At 47.2% G+C, this 17,366-nt stretch overlaps 1 protein-coding gene across 2 annotated transcripts in view; it reads right to left on the bottom strand.

Annotated features, from left to right (window-relative positions):
- Positions 1–17,366, bottom strand: part of TSPAN7 (tetraspanin 7) — a 125,539-nt gene that overhangs the window by 7,118 nt on the left and 101,055 nt on the right. For both annotated transcript variants that reach the window (XM_047844843.1, XM_047844844.1), the window contains exons 2-6: positions 17,176–17,364; positions 13,121–13,195; positions 10,679–10,774; positions 8,908–9,063; positions 3,107–3,190 (exon numbers count right to left, since the gene is read on the bottom strand). In XM_047844843.1, the coding sequence (XP_047700799.1) occupies positions 3,107–3,190; positions 8,908–9,063; positions 10,679–10,774; positions 13,121–13,195; positions 17,176–17,364 (600 nt within the window). The remainder of the gene's footprint in view (positions 1–3,106; positions 3,191–8,907; positions 9,064–10,678; positions 10,775–13,120; positions 13,196–17,175; positions 17,365–17,366) is intronic.

Raw genomic sequence — 17,366 nt, 5'->3', positions numbered from 1 at the left:
GCCTGCCCAATTCCTGCTGTCCACAAACAGAACTCAAGGGCTTTAAGTTAGCTAACGTGGCTAACGGGACAAAGTTTGCACAGTGTATTAAAAGGCTAGACTTGGCTTAGTTTTCCTTGTACTTTATACCACCTTTAATTTCTGACACAACAGATGGGCAAGGCCAGTTTGTCCCGACAGATGAGAATGATGGATGTCGCAAGAGCAAGTGAGGAAAAGGGCAAGGAGCAGGTAGAGGGCAGGTGAGGAAAGGGGAAGATAGAGAGAGAGAAAGAGAGAGCCGGCAAGCACATGAGAGCGTGCTCTGTTCTTTCCTACCTACTTTGGCCTCTACTCAGTAGAACTTCCATTAGTATAGGAGGGCCAAGACATAGGCTGACATGACTGATTCATCTAAACAAGCCAACATTTGCTGAATTTTACTCTGGCGTTGATCTTCAAAATTTTGAACACTTGTGGCTAAAGCTTCCGTTCTGGGTTGTTGACTAGAGTCAGTATTGCTGGTTCTACCTGAATAGGCATCTATTAAGTGGCCACCACTGTTCCAGAGAGGCCATGGATGGATCTACTGGTACCTGGAAGCCAACTCCAGCTTCCAGGAGCCCCAAGGCTGCTGGCACCATTAAAAACTGCAGCTGCTAGCACATCGGGCTAGTGAAAGCCAGCGATGGCTCTTCTTCTCCCTGCCCCAAGTTGAGCATGGCAGGTCCCAAGTCTTGTACCACTGCACCTGTCTGGTCATGTAGGTGGATGGTATTAGCTATGCAAGGCCACCGGGCTTTGTGTTTTGTTTTCTCATCCCAACCACTATGTGGGACCTTGATGAGACCTAGAATCCCTGCAGAGAGTTTGTTTGGGGGTTCCTTGAGGGGCTTTGGCCCCTCTCTCACTGCCCTAGAGGGCCACAGAACAAACTCGACCATCCCCACGTTGGGGATTTCTTCAAGGTTAGTGCAGACAGCTTAATGCTCATCAGGCAATTGGTCTAAAGCATAAATCCCCACACACCCCTCCACAGGGAAGCATGAGAGAGAAGTAGAAGCGAGGTCTTAATCAGATCCTTCATGACTTGGTTCACCTCACTAATGAAAATAGGAGAATCCCCTGTGCCCCCTCATGGCTACGCAGTAATATTCTTGGATGATAGGTTTTATCCATGAGATTCCAGGCTCTGTGATGCTCTCTTCTCCCCATGGAGAATACTGACATCATGTTCCTTTACGGTTCTAGGATAGCCATTAGGGGAGACCTATATCCCTTCTTCCAACGGGACAGCTGTCCTCAGTCACCAAGCACAAGCCTGGCCTGTCGGAGGCGTTAACCTAACACCACATATACATGTGGTAAACTGGACGTACAAGCTCTCAAGTGCACCTTGCACAACTATATCGGACATGATGTCCTGGAGCCTCTACAATGTCCCCTGGCCATTACAGATATGTCACTGAAGTGTTACTACTCAAGTATGATAGCAATCGGAAGAAAGGGCGGGGCGGCAACTTTCTGCGAAACGTCTTTGGAGACGCATTGGCACCGTTTGTGGTGTCATTCTGTGTCTGTGTGTTGGTGTGTTGAGGGTTCAATTCATTTCCTGAGCTACAAAAAACGAAGTGTGGTAAAAGAATTTTAAAACTGCTGGAAGGAGTACACACTCCTGTTGGATGATTCCACACGCTCTTGTGACATAAAATGTCACACGGGATTTTGTAACCACTGAGGAAGAAAAGCTTTTCGACACACCTGAGCCTAAACCCTCTCTTTGCAAAAACTACTAGGGCAATGTTCTAGTCTCTGATCTAAGTGAAGGTTACACAGGTGTAACATAAAGGTGTGTTCATTTTGTGCTAATTTATTAAGTTGCACATCTATAATTCATGCATTTTTCTATATGTGCCATATTTCAATTACAAAGTTTTAAGAATGGGGGTGCCTGGATGCTTCAGTTGGTTGAGCGTCTCTTGATTTTGGCTCAGGTCATGATCTCACAGTTTGTAAGATCGAGCCCGGTGTGGGGCTCTGTGCTGACAGCACGGAGCCTGCTTGGGATTCTCTGTCTCTCTCTCTGCCCCTTCCCCACTTTTGCCATCTCTCTCAAAATAAATAAATTTAAAAAAAAGTCTTAAGGACAAACTTGGCTAAAAAAAGTACATTTGCATTACGAGGCAGGAAGGAAGGAGGTATGGGGGCGTCGGGAAGAGGGAAGCATAGTCTGAGAGAGCCAATATTGAATTCGGGCAAGGGAAATTAGAGTGGTGGAGACAGGACCGAGAGAGAGAACATTAATTAGGCTTTGTTAGAAAAACGATCTGTTGGTCTGAAAAAATTCCGAGTTAAACATACATGAAGTTTTCATTTGGTTGTTGAGTATACATGCCAATCCTACCCATAGCAATATCATAGCAACAATGTATCATTGGCTGCGAGATCAGAGGCCTGTGGAGGAGGGCCAAATTTTTTAGATTTAGATTTTTAGATTTAGTTTAATCTTGTTCCATCCTTGAGTATGTGTTGTTCACTTCATGTGCAGAATTAGTTCCCCTACTATTTTATAGACACTGGGTGGGGATATAGGGATATAAAATTTAATATACAAAAATTCAGTTTCCTCTAAGAACCAATAGTCCTTAGGAGTAAAACAATGATCACAAAGATGAAGTTTGCTAAATGTAGACTTTCTGGAAAAGGAGACGTCTCGTGCATAATCGACAGGAACTAAGAACAAAACCGGGACAGGTCAACCAGGAAAAAAAAGCCTCCCCCAAATCCAGATCAGCCATTTGATGCTTGGAGTTGTTTATGCTCCAATTAAGCCAGCACTTTGTTCAGTTAACCTCCATTTGACCTACAGAAGAAGCAAGTTGTTTTCTGGAGCTAGTCATTAGTTGAACTGTAACCGATATTCCCTTGATGGCAAAACTTCATTTAAGTTGAAAAAGGAAAATCAATAAACAGATGACCTGAGGACTAATGAGCAAGGAGCTCTGACCCCATCTATCAGCCTTCCCCAAGGAACAGGGAGGCAGGAGGGGAATCCGGAGACCAGGGAGGGAGGCCAGGGCAGGAGGCTGGGGAAGGACAGGCCTGACCGCACAATGACGCAGGCTACCTGGGAGAACGCGATTCCAAAAGCCACTCCAGCGATGATCCCCATGTTTGTCTCCATGAAACTGGTCACCAGATCGTAACAACCCTGCAAACAGAGAGACAGAGAGACAGAGAGACAGAGAGAGAGAGAGAGCGAGAGCGAGCGGTGGCCTCAGAGATGTGTTTTACCCAGGCCAGACTGGGCTGTGTTAACTTGAGACACTCCCAGCAAACATTCTGACCCCGCAGTCAGCAAGTACAACTGCAACTCACCCTAGGAACTCTCATTAGCATTCTTTTCAAACTTAAAAAAAAATCAGAAAAATTCCAAACATACAGAAAAGCACAGAGAGTAGTACAGTGAACCCCGAAGTTAACTCCTTCTCTAACCTCGCAATTAACATGTGGCCAATCTTGTTTCATTTAGAGCTCCTCACCTCTCCTCCCCTGGCTGGATTATTTTAAAGCCAGTCCCAGATATATTCTTTCAGCCAGAAATGTTTCCGTAGTAGGGTTAAATATAGCAGGAAATCTGTAAGATCTATGAGGCAAATGCTGTAGAGGTAGGGAAGCAGACTCGAAGGATACAAAGGCATTCCACATCCTTGCACGGAAAGACTCAGCATCACAAACATAGTCACTAGCATTTTGACAACAAATGACAACATCTCAGAAAAATAAAGTGAAATCATCTGGTTAGAGAAGGTGTTTGAATGCCTGCCACCTTTATGGTGTTTTGGGGTTCTTCCTAAGGAGATCATTATTTTATTTTTTTAAAACAGGGAAAAAACCTATGTCTGAAAGTCCTCTTTTCCACAAATTTACTATGTGACCTTGGACAAGTCACTTCCCACTTCTGGAGTCAGTTGACTTTATCCATAAAATGAAGTGAATTTCCCCATAACGTACTATGAAATCTTCAAACGTGATTCAAACCAACACAAGTTTTACCAATTTCAATGGTAGTTTGATACTGATAATGTGAATCACCTTTCTTTAAAATAAACGATCTGGTTGGAGTTCAACAATGTTGCTGAACAAGTTTTTTCACTGTTGTTTTTCAGGATTACATTTTATCAACCTAGTCTAGGTAGCAAGCACCACAGTTTGTGTAGTGCCCATAATGCAAAGGCAAAAGTGGACTCTTCCTGTTAAGTACCCAATAGGTTGAACTCTGTGTGTGCGTGTGCCCGTGTGCATGCACGCGTGTGTGTATATTTATTTGAAACTGGACCACATCAACCTAGATTTCTGAACTGACATAACAGACTCAGAAGACATGGTCTTTTTCCAGTTTTCTGAGAGAGGGCTTCTACTTAAATGTCTAAAGTCTGCAAAAATCAAGACGTTGATTTCAAAAGGGGGCAAAAAGGATTCTTGCTTATCAAGAAAGACACACTAAATTGTAATAATATCTGAAGAACAAAAAAAAAAAACCACGTCTCCCATATTTAAACTCAAAATTTAACACTGTAATAGTTCTCGTAACTTACGAAAATTCTACCAACGCTGTACCTTCTAATGAGTGATATTTTATGTAGCCTTAGTCTGTCTGCAGAGAAGTACATTAACGTAGCAGCAGTGCTTTAACATGTTTCCTTTTTTTATGTGTATTTATTTTTTAGAGAGAGAGAGAGAGAGAGAGAGAGAGAGAGAGAGAGAGACAGCCAGCCAGCGAGGGGAAGAGAGAGGGGGACAAGAGCTGTATTGACAGCACAGAGCCCGACGCGGGGCTCGAACCTATGAACCGTAACATCATGACCTGAGCTGAAGTCGGATTCTTAACTGACTGAGCCACCCCGGTGCCCTTGACATGTTTTTGATGCAATGGGAAAACTACACTTCTTGGTTAGCTGACGCAAATTTGAAGGCTGGGGGCGGGTGGGAAAGGAGATATATGACTGCTTATGAGGAGTTCTGCAAATTGATTCTCTCTTTATTGTAGAAGATTGCTTGCTGATTTCATTTTTACTAGTGAAAGTATAAAACCAAACTACTTTTCAAAAGGTGGTGGAAGGGAGAACAGGTTGAGTTAGGAAGAATTCAAGGTGACAAAAGAAGAGAGATGGATATTTGAACACTTTGCCAAATGGTAGCAACTAAGACAGAGCTTTGCTGAGGTGGCCGTCATGACCGTATCTTCTCCAGGCCAGTGACGGTCGGGTGGAGGAATGAAGTTCAGTCCAACACCAGTGTTAGGTCAGCTCCAAATATGAAAACACAAACCCAACCATACAAACCAGAGAGAAGCAAGGTGGGTGAGTTTCTTACTCTGCAATATATTTTGGCATAGATATTTTTCCTATGAACTTGGATTCTGCATTTTGCTAATGCATGATTTCTATTCTGTTGTAGGAGATTCCACAATCACATTTTTGATAAGCCCACGCCACATCAGCAAGTGAAACCAGAAAAATGAGGTTCCCGCCATTAGGGCAATTGTGACAAAATCGTTCTCTCCAAACCTTGCTTCTCAAAGTAGGGCTCTTCCAGGGGCAGCAACAGCAACCATCACCTGAGAGTTTGCTAGAAATGCAGAATCTGAGGTCTCGCTCCAGACTCCAGAATCTGCCAAATCCCCAGGTTATTCATTTTTAATGAATTTTAATGAATGTGACCAATATCTCCAGATGTTTCATATGCCCTTTAAAGCTTGAGGAGTACTATTCTAGAAGAAAAGTTCTCACATGGTTTTTCACTCCACAGAAGAGAGCAAATTAATGAAGCCTATCAGAGGGAGGGTTACTTAAAATGAGAAGGATGGAACTGATTTCGCTTTTTTTGTTGTTGTCTCCACAGTGTAAGGGCAAGGCGGAAATAAATGCTTTCCATCTCTAGACTCATCTCCGTTACTCACCACGTGGACCCACAGGCCCATCCTCCAGATCTCAGCACAGACCTGCAGACCACAGGGACTGCTGTGGTATTAGAACACAGGCCGTGTTTGTATCCCACGCCATGGTCCCCACTACACCGTGATCTTACCCGCCCACAACAATCCCTTTTAATTTCCTAAAATGAAAGCCTGGTGGTCCAGGTGTGAGATAAATCTACAGAGACCTGCTAAGTGTCCTAGGAAACATCCAGAAACAGAATAGGTCATTTGCTTGCCCTCTCAGCATGTTGAAATCAACACAGTCGCCAGTGGGAAACAGCTGTCAGTGGCAGATGTTTGATATGAGGAGTAGACAGCTCGTCCCAGGCAGGTTCTGGGAAGAGGTGTATCAGTAGCGGCCAACCAGAATAACCATCTCACTTCCTCTCGTTCTTAAAAAAGGTCAAGAATTCCTATGGAGTAGGGGCTCAGTCAATGCTGTTTAGCCATGTGAACCTGCAGCTATCTCAACATCCTGCTAACAAAACCAAAATAAATTCCATCCCTCACACAAAACAATAAACATCCTGTTTAACTGTTCTCACCTCCCCCCTGCTCTCTGCCCATTATTTGTACAAGGTAGGTTTCTCAGGCTGCCAGGAAAGAGCCAAGAGTCATCCTTCTGTGCTATTAAAGCATAGGGTTCAAGACACCAAAAGATCTACAGGGATTTAGAATATATTTATTCTAGACAACAGGATTCCATAGAACTACAATGTGGCAGTAGTTAAGCCTCCCGGGGGAGGGAGCTGGGGGGTGGCTAACACTTATAAGTATCTACTATTAGTATCTTCACGTCGTCCCCATCTCCTGCCTCTTACAGGTGGGGTATCTGAGCCTCAGACCCAAGAACTTATCTCAGTGGTTCGTGTGGGCATTGAATGGGAATATCTAATAAGACTTAGTAGACAAATTTCAGTTTTCACTCACTTTTTCTCCACGGAGAAAGCCAGGTCGGAGGAATTAAGCACCTTTTCCAGGTATTTGAGGTGGCCAAGAAAACGTAAAGCAGGATGGGGGCAGGAGGTGGGGTGGGGAGGCAGGGAGTGAGGTCAATTTGTAGGTTATCAATGAAATGGAAAAAATGTTACCCTATCTTTCTTTCTAAGGATCACAGAGATGCACTATAGGCTACGGCTCTCAACTGGCTTTTGAATAGTAACAAAAGACCCTCCAGCCGGGGCCCTGCGGTATCTTTCCTAATAAAGGACACGGTGTGGTGTAGTGGAAGACAGACCTCACCATCATCAGGGTGATGTTTACGTCACAGTTAACATTTAACATCGCAGTTCACGTTTCTCTTGTCTATACCCTGGGCCAGGCACTGTGCTTTAGATACTTTATGTCACTCAATCCTCGTATCAATCCTAGGTGGGGGGGATGATTATCTCCCTTTTACTGATGCGAAAAAGAAGACGGAGAAAGGGTCAGTCACTCGATCAGGGCTGCACAACCAGCAAGTGGCTGAGCCAGAATTTAAACTGGAGTCTGACTCCAGAGCCCATGCTCCTTCCTGACTTGTAGATCTCCACCTTTCACAAAGGAAATTTCGCTGTAATGGAAGACTTTATCCAGGTTGATGGCTGCCTGCTTCAACAAACGACCTCCTGAGACTTTGCTATGCCAACGTCTCACAGCCAAAAGCATTTCTTATCTTTTATAAATTGGAGCGTCCACTGCAGCTGGGTATGCTCGGTGCTTCCTAAAATGGCAGCATAACAACATCTATGGGGGCTCAGTGGGGATGTCCACAAGGAAACCAGAAGTCGCCTTACTGATGAGAGGCAAAGGAAGCCTCACGCTTTGGATTCATAAGAAAATTCCAGTAGGAGCAGATGTCCTCTGAGCTAAGACAGGAAGTGGAAGCAGTCAGTACTGAACATCTTAACCTCACGACACCAGTAGCAAGCGATAAGCCCAGAATGACAGAATGAGCTTCTAGAATGGCAACAATGCTCTGTAGCATTTATGCTACAAATACCAACATTAAATGGGTAAAATATAGGAACCATTTCTTAACATTCTAATCTTGAGAACATGGCTATCTTCTATGAATTATTCAGTAGTTGGCCCAGATCACATCAAGTTTTGAAGACCTTGCAAGAACAGAATTTTATCTTAGTAAGAAAAGATAATTTACCCGATGGCTGCGGAACAGCAGGTAAAGTCAACAATAGGGCGTTTTTTTCCCCTCCCTTCTGTTTTACCAAAACATATTTTTTATCTGGAATTTCTCTAAACATTTAAGAACACAGACCCCCTTCACACAGTTTTATCATGCCTTCATCATATTCTCTGTGAAGTGGGATACAGAATTGGTCTTCCTTTTTTCTCTGACTACTGAAATTTTATTTCCTTCATTTTTAGTACATGCTACCTTGCAGATTTCTTTTAGCCCGTCTTTTCCTCTCTCTCTCTCTCTCTCTCTCCCTCTCCCTCTCTCTGATTTCTTTGGGAGTCAGGATTCTGACAGTGAGTTGAAGCGGAGTTGCTGATTTCTTTTCCTAGAGCCGAGAACGCCCTAAAATAAAGGCCACCCTCCTGGCAGGAGCAGATGTTGTCTGTCAACTCTAGTCCCCCTTCCTGCTAAGGACTGGCACCCAGCTGTGAATAATTCCATGTTTAGAAGGTAGATTAAGCAGAAGAAAGACAGCCAGAAAGAAGAAAGGCAACATTCCCTGTCTGACATCCGCACCAGGGTGAACAGGAACCGTAGCTAAACCTCCCTAACCACGCCTGGTAGCTTCTTGCTGACTCACAGCTCACTCCTTCAGGAGCGGACAGCCTCGAGTGCCTCTCCCAGGCAATAAAGGGCTGCGCAGAAAGATCCCGCACTCTCTCCTGGACTACATTTCTAACCCGTTTGTCTCAGTTCCATAGAAACAACAACAAAAAGCCCTCCCCCAAACATTCACCACGGATCCCGTCAGGGCTGACAGGGAGTGTACCTTCTGGTTAACTTTGGTGGCCGCCACAGTCAGATTGTGTAGATCCTGGGAATTGCAGTCGGTTTCGTTCATGCAGCAACTCAGGGGGATGCCGTGCTCCAGGAAGTAGGGGCTGGTGCTCCAGTTGGTGTAGTTCTGCACGCCACAGCAGCTCAGCTGTTAACGGGGGAGGGGAAGAGCCAAAGGGTGCAGGTCAAAGACATAGCGGTCTCCTCCCTCACGACCCTGCACCGTTTAGAAGAGAAACACGGGCCGAGGCCCTGAGTGAACAGGCACAGCTTTGGTGAGTACAGATGAGCTGAGACTCCATTAACTATTATATTCACCGGGAGGCTCAACTGGACTGAGAAAAAGGAAGTCAATCCTAGATTGCGTTTTGTGTTGGCTTCCTTACCAAGTCCACAAAGCAACGCAGTAGGTTCTCTGGCCTGGATCAGCATCAAAATCAATAGTTGGGTGCTAGTGAAGGTACAGATCAACTAAATCAGGATACTGATGGGGAAGCCGAGACAAAAATGGTTTTAAAAATCTCTTTTTAGGGGTGCCTGGGTGGCTCAGTCGGTTAAGCGGCCGACTTCGGCTCAGGTCACGATCTCACGGCTCATGAGTCCGGACTCCGCTGTCAGTGCAAAGCCCGCTTCAGATCCTCTGTCTCCCTCGCTCTCTGCCCCTCCCCCTCTCGTGGTCACGCTCTCGCAAAAATAAATAAACATTAACAAAACTAAAAAGCTCTTTTTAGACCTTATAGATCTACAAGATCTCTACTGGTAAGTAATGGTTTAGGGTGGAGAATGATGTACACAGAGGAAGAGAGAGCTGTTGTTGGTAAACTACAGCCCACCAGCTGCCTGATTTTGTAAATCAAGTTTCACTGAGACACAGCCACGCCTGCCCATTTACACAATATGGCCGCTTCTGTGCCGTAAGAGCAGAGCCGCGTGGCTGTGACAGAGACTGTACCCCACTCAGAGCCTAATTACCATATGACCCTTTCCATAAAAGATGTGCCAACCCCAGACATAAAGAGTATTCAAGGAAATGGGGCAAAAGTGGAAATGGATTAGTGACTGGGTAAAAGGTAGCTAGTTCCTTACATTCTTCTAGCAACTTTTCGGTTAAGTTTGAATTTTTATCAAAATACCAAAAAGAAAAAAAAAATACTGCTTCTGAAGTAACAAAACAAAACACGCAAAAAACACCCCAAACCCAAAACTTCCCCGGGTGCTCCAGATGGGCCATCAGCTTGAGCACCGGCACCTGCCCCCGCCCCCTGAGCACCTCCAGGCACGAGACCGCCATTTTCCTCAACTCCTCTGCAAAGCATCAGGCAGCCTAGGGTCTGCCCACTCCCGCCAGACCCTCGGCTTCTCCTAGGCCCCCTGCCCACCCCACTACACCGCCCATGCCGGTAAACACGGCTCATCTGAGCTCTCCACCCAGCCTATACACACCACTTCCAGAATGCTCAGCAAGTCTGCCTACACCCACTGCCTCCTTTTCGAGGCTTCAGATTTTCAGGGCAAGCTAGCTTTCCTTGGGGTGTTCCTAATTCATACTGACGAAAGGCAAGCCACAGGCAGGGGGCCCTCTTGATACCAATGGCCCGGATAACTGGCCCCTGGACCAGTGCTGGGTGTGAACTCTTGGACACAGGACCGGAGAGCGAGAGTCAAGAGCAAAGGCTGACGGCCCCCCACCCCCAGCAGCCCCCCAGGACGAAGGCCTGACGTCACGGGCGGTGGCCAGCCCAGTCTCCTTCCCTGGGACTTACGCTGCGCTGCACGTGATCCACCGCCCGGCTCCTCTCATCGTTGCCATTGTAATTCTGCATGGCGTCCGTGTAAGTCCTCAGGAAGGTGTCCTTGATCTATGGAAGACAAGGGGGAGTGCGGTTCTGGTCCACTGCCGCCCAAATGGACTCATGTTCATGCCCACTTCTACCCCAAGATGACCTCTTCTGAAAAAATCTCTGAATAAATGTAGGCCAGGGAGGGAATGCCCTGTTTCCTGAGACAAAAGACCTCAGAAAATTCGCTGAGGGATTTGAAAGAACGTTCCCCTCATCCCCAATCCAGAGGAACCCAGTGAAGTGGCCAGTTTCTGAGAGGGCTGTGAGGGTGAGCGGCCAACCTCAGGCCTGGCTTTTTCTACTTACTGTCTTCGAATTGACTGATGCCCACCCTTCTGTCCATAACTTTTCCTGCCCTTACTCAGAAGAATAACAAAGGACAGGCCACTGGAGGGCAGGAAGCCTGCTGTGGCTGTGATGGGAAACAGATCCCTGTTCTAACATACAGGGGGAGGGCACAACCAACTTTCACTTACCTGTCCTCATAGGGGCCAAAAAGAGAGGCTAAAAGATATGAACTTTTCTTACTACTAAGTAGTTAACAAAACCCCTCCCCTCCTCTGCGAGCGCATTTGACTGTGGGGTAACTTTCGAGCTCTGTTCCCCTGGAAACCTGCTGAAGGTAGAGTCTCAGGCGTGTTACCAGGCAACTCCACACTTAGGGTAAGACTGCCCCCAATTGCCCACATGACTCTGGAGTCGGGGGGACAGCAGATGACAATAACTGCCTGCTGGGAAGCTTAGGGCTAAGTATGGCGGCTCTCTTGACTAGGCATGTTCCTTGCTGAAACACTGGACGGTATGCCCATGGGATAAAGAAGAGATCAGTGGGCACTAGTCACATGGGGCTTCTAAGCCGTGGTGGATGCCACACCTGGCTGTGTCCTTTCATGTCACTGCACCTGCGTTGTCTGTTGTGGGCAGGTGCACATAGAATAGAACCGGGCCGCTTTGAAGACTTCCACTCGCCGGTGGTCAGAGTGGCATTGCAACCCATCCCCCTCCCCCCAGCTCCCTTAAGTGTTTCAGATGCACCGAGGGGAGGTAGATAAGGGGGCCCAGGCACTGGGTATCAGGGACCACTGAGAGAACCCCCCCAACCCTAGTGGAGCCCAGTCACGGCAGTATATTGGGGGGGAAGGGGGCAAGGGCTTGGCTGCATCTGTGGTTCGCACACCCACTGGGGGTACCTCTAGGGCTGCCGAGGCCGTGACTTCATCGGGTTTCACCTCACCTGAGAATAAGAATGGGGAATCTAATTCCAGATACGGCACCTGCACAAGATGGGTTCTAGAAGTCAGCCTTGACACCTGAGATTGCACCTCTGGTAAGGGGAAAACCACAGCAAGTAGGGGAAAGGGGCAGAAAGTGCATAAGCCAGCTGACTGGGAACTGAACTTGGTCAAGCACAGAACCAGGGTCTGGGACAGATCATGCCAGACTTTCAACAGCCTCATTGTCTTTTCCACCTCTGTCTTGCGCTTCTTTTCCTTTCTAACACGCGCGTATCTACTTGTGGCTTTACTGTTATTTACACGGTGTGCTAACAGCCTATCGGGGCGGGGGGAGGGGGTTGTCAGAACCAGCCCTTTATCGTAGCACCTACCCTGCCTGACCTATCACCACTATACGTGTCTGAAAGGCGACACCACGGTGGCTACAGACAGCATGAGGACGTCTTAGCTCTGCCTGAGCGGCTCCCCATGGTCTGAACAGAGCAGCCACAGTGAGAGTATGGGTGAGAATGGCCACACACGATACCAGACAGCCAGCAGTGTCCTTGAAACTACATCACGATCACAAAACAGTATTCGAAATCCTTTTTCTCCAGCTTTAGAAGTCTAAAATAGGACATGTGAATTAGAAACAAAGCGCTGTAGGGGTTTCAGATCACGACTGCCTTCTCTCCTTCCACAAGGCTCCTCGCATCTGGCCTCCGTTTCTACCCTCCCAGTTGGCAGGGGGTGGCCCCCAGGGCTCTGGGGAGGAGACAGGGGAGCCCAGGCTGTTTGGGGGATACCAAGCAATCACAGAAATCTTGGGCCTTGCTGAAGCTGCTATTTTAAAAGGAGTATTTAATCTACTTTGAAGGTCACTTGCTTTAAAACTGGGTGGAGAATCATTTCATGCAGTAGCTATATCAAGAAATAGAGGATCAACAACTAAGGTTTTGAGTTTGGCGAAATTCCTGAGGCATTTAGATTTTTATTGGCATTTCAGCCCATATTAAGTGACATTTGGAAAACAGCGATACCACCGGAGATGCCAGCTAGCCCATATGTGCCCTTTACACATTCTGAGAGGTTTCAGAAATCCTCCTCCCAAAGCCCCTTTCAGTGAGTTCTGTACTTCGTGTATACTCACCTCATGACGAAACACAAACCCTGAAATGCCAGCTACCAGCTCAGCCAGGAACACCAGGGACAGGAACATGGCATACTGAAAACCAAGCACACAGGGACAGAGTCAGACACGTCAGGATGGAAATGAGTGTTCCTTCCGGGTAGCTAACTTCTTATCACAGGGAATCACACAAATCCTCATATTCCCCAAAGTTTAGGAAAAGCTTAAAAATACCCTTGTCCAGATTTCCCCACATGAGCCTCAATATAGAAACGTGTCTGTTTAAATATGCGCGAGCATTTTGGGCCACACATGCTAAGGAGAGCACATCCGGAGACTGGGCTCAACCAGGAGAAATCTGGAAGGGCTTTTTATAACTCAGGTATGCACTATTTGTGATGCCGCAATCGTCGAGTGGGAAAGTACTCTGGAGGTCGCAGGACACCGTTCTGCCCCGTCCGGGAGTCCTTCAGACCACTTCGGTCATGATGGTCAGCCGGCACCTGCATGCACCCTTCCTCTAGCATCTGTGAGCCCAGCCTAGTCCCTCCACCCACGCGCCCCTTGCAGCCCATTCAGTTTTCACGCCGTTCCAATTGCCGGAAAGGCTTTCTTTCTCCTGGCCACAGTCTGCCTCCTTGCAACTTCTACTCCCTGGTGTCAGAACTGCTTTCAAGAGCTAGAAGCACCAGCCCCACCTTGCTCCTCCACAATCGCCCTTCGTATGTGGGAACACAGCCATGGTGCCAACCTGCTGCTTCTCTTCAGGTGGGCAAATCCCTCCAGTTTTCTTGAGCAAAGCTAATAAAATGGCTTCCAAACCCCTTCCTCTGTGACTGTACCAATCCCATCCTGACAGAAAGACCAGAACGTGCACAGGTCAACGTTCTTCCTCGATATGGGGATCGTGCCTGAATGTAGCACTTACAGCAGGGGCCGGTGGGCTCCGTACCTGTCTTGTTCTGCACAGTGTGTGGAGTCAATAGTCTTTAAAAAGCAAAGAAGCTGTACTACTAACACTCTCCATAAGAATCCGAAACCCTTAGTGCTTCTTACTCATTTCATGCTTCCCGTACTTTCCAAGTTGAGTGTGTGTGCGTGTGCACACACGTGTGCCTAAGTTCAGGGATGAATTACATGGTACTTATGAGACATTAAGGGTTTCCATTTTTGTGACTTTGAAAAGCAGATAAAAGGAAAGAGAAGTGACTCTTTTCCTACAAGGCATATGTCTTACAATCTGTTTCTTCTCATCTCAAAATAAAATGGAATGTTTGGAATGCTCCTAGGTGATGCTTTAGAATTTGGATCGACTGTACATGGTCATGTTACTTGCTTATAAAGTACGTATGCGCATAAGATCATAAACTATTTTTCTCAGCTAGTGGCACATGTTAAAAGGAGGGAATATTGGCTTAAAATGCCAGTTTTGTAGCAAATATTAACAAAAGTCTCTACGTACACTTAAAGCATGGCCACTAAACTAGCAAACACAGGGGCGCCTGGGTGGCTCAGTCAGTTGAGCTTCCGACTTCGGCTCAGGTCATGATCTCATGGTTCATGAGTTCAAGCCCTCCATCGGGCTGTCTGCTGTCAGCACAGAACCCCCTTCTGATCCTTGGTCCCTTCTCTCTCCGCCCCTCCTCCGCTGGTTCTCTGTCTGTCTGTCTGTCTCTCTCTCTCCAAATAAATAAATAGACTTTAAAAAACATAAAACAAAATAGCAAACACAGTTATGAGTAGAACGCCCCATGGACATGACATCTGTCTCTCAACTTACTATAAAATACAATAAGAAACACATTTGACTCTAGAGAGAGTCTCACACCAGGCCTAGAATCCACCAGAAAGTCCTGTGGCAAAGTAACTGTCAGAGGCAGGTGGGAGAAAGGACATTCAACTCTGTAGTCAGAAGTCTTCGTAGGTTTATGTCCTAGCTTTGTTGCGGACTAACTCTTAGGAAAGAGGCAGCCAATCTGGGCCTCCATAAAGTGGAAATAGTTATCTTCAGTTGTTTTGCAGTTAATGAGGTTAAATGAGGACCATAAAATTCTAGACTGACAGACAGTTAATGAAGTGACTTCCGCTCTTATCAGCCAGATCAGCAGTTTCCTGTCGCTGGGAAGTTCCCGGTTTCTAGGAGCTTCCAGAGAACAGCTGCTCCTCCTTCAGAAGGCCCTGGCCAAAAGCCTACTGTGAAGAGCGCACACTAAATACAGGTGGTAGGGGGCGAGTTTTCTCGAGATGAAAGTACCGTAGTAGAAACCGTCCTGGCTTTGGAAGGAGACATCCCTGGGTTCCCATCCCAGCTCTCCCCACACCAGCTGATGGCTTTTAAAGGTCAAAGCTAAAAACTAAACAAAACCTCAAGAAGTTCTCTCCAAAGGCTCACCTGCTAGTGAGCTCACACGTGTTAGGAGAACATGGCAGAGTGGTTTGAAACCACCTTCAGCAGAGTCCAGAGAGAACTGTTCTATTGTTGTGTCCCCTCTCCTATCTCCCTTCACTCAGGAAGAAACCTTGGTGAGTTAGTCCAATGCTGTTCTTTCACAAATGGGGACAGGCCCAAAGAGGTTACATCTCGGCCACTAGAGACGTAAGCCAGGTCTCCTCCCTTCTTGTTCGGACGGATGAATTCCTAGCCATCTTTCTCTTCTGGTCCTTTCAAGTTAATCCTCCCTTGCTACTCGTTGTACTGAACGGGAGGCTCTCAACCTTCGCTGTAGGATGGAATCTCCTAAATGGCTTTTAGAGACTGTGGCGGTTGGCCTCGCTGCTGTGGAGTCTGGTTCGGTTGGCTGAAGGTGGGACCCTGGTGAAGGTGTCTTTCAAAAGCGGCCCAGGTGATTTAAGCAGGCATCCAGAATTGAGGACTATCACGCCAGACAGAAAGAAATCCTAGTGCTTCTCAGAAGTACTAGAAGGTAGACTCGGGAGGCCAGCATAGAGTAGCAGGTGACAGCAGCAGAAATGCCTCAATGTGGCCTCGCTCTGGCTTTTCCACCAACCCGGAAGAATCAGTGGTGGCCAGGCCATCAACCTCCTGCGTGGTCTGCAGGACAGAAGTGGCTGAATCAAACACTACTTCCGTGAGGCTGTCGAGAGTGGGACTGATCAGTGCCAGTTTGGAAGGTGGTTCCTTTGGAGAGAGTCATCCTCACACCCATCTCTGTCACTAGAGGGTATGAAATGTCCCCTAATCTAGGGCTAAACAAGGAAGTATGGGCAGCACGGCGCGGACAGACTCTCCACTCTCCCCTTTCACAAAATGAGACATCTGAAATCAATCTCTTCAAACAAATTGTTCTTTTGAGGAGAGGCCCTTGCTACCTTTTATCTATAAAATCCTTGAACATGAACTCTTATTAGCATAGGCAGTGAGCACGGGCAGGGGGCAATGAGTCCACCAGAACGTTAAGAATCATGGTAACAGCCTTTCAGCAGCCTGCCCCTTGCCCTTTGGGGAACATCACGCCGAGTGTCCTATTATAGTAAAGGCACCCAGCGCTGGGCTGGCAGTCAAAATCTGCTCCTGCGCCAACCCTCTGTCGAGCGGGGAAGCTCTGGCTTAGCTCGACTCCCATAGCACTGAGCTCGGGTGTGCAGGTTCAGAGAAGAGTGTGCCCACTCAGCCAAGCACGGACAAGTTCAAGGAGGCAGGAAGTATTGCTCTAGTGGGAACTTGGAGAGGAAAGGCTGCTCATGTTAGGGGTGCTGCCCGCCCACGCTGCACGTCACATACCTGAAGAGACGTGGGAGAAACACTTCAAAACTAACCCAAGGCGTCTTGCCATGAGGATATAAATGGCTTGGTGGAACCACTGGCCACTGCTCTGTCACCACCCACTTCGAGGGATGAGAACTGGCTTTTTGCGCGTGTGTGCCAAACTGTGTTTGGGGTTTTTTTGCCCTCTAGGGCATTAGACGGTGGATTAGACAAGGGTCTGGACTAAGATTAGAGGCAACGCCTATGAAGGTCTTGTCTGTGGCTTCAAGATGGGCCATGTCACTTTCGTGTGATTTCTGTGGTTTCAAAAAGTAATCGAAAAAGCAGTATTATGTCGTGACACACTCACCAGCTTCAGCATCCACGGGCTACCACGGCATGTCGCAAAGCATCCAAACAGGCCAAACACCACGATAGTGGTGCCGGTCCCGATGAGCACATAGGGGGCATTTGTGGAGTTCTCGGCGATCAGGGAGATGTAGGTGCCCAGAGTGAGTTTGCCCCAGACTCCAACAGCCAGCAGGATCACGCCAGTGATCT

The sequence above is a fragment of the Prionailurus viverrinus genome, chromosome X (assembly GCF_022837055.1).
Source record: "Prionailurus viverrinus isolate Anna chromosome X, UM_Priviv_1.0, whole genome shotgun sequence".
Taxonomy (NCBI): domain Eukaryota; kingdom Metazoa; phylum Chordata; class Mammalia; order Carnivora; family Felidae; genus Prionailurus; species Prionailurus viverrinus.
This window is presented reverse-complemented; position numbering and strand designations above follow the sequence as displayed.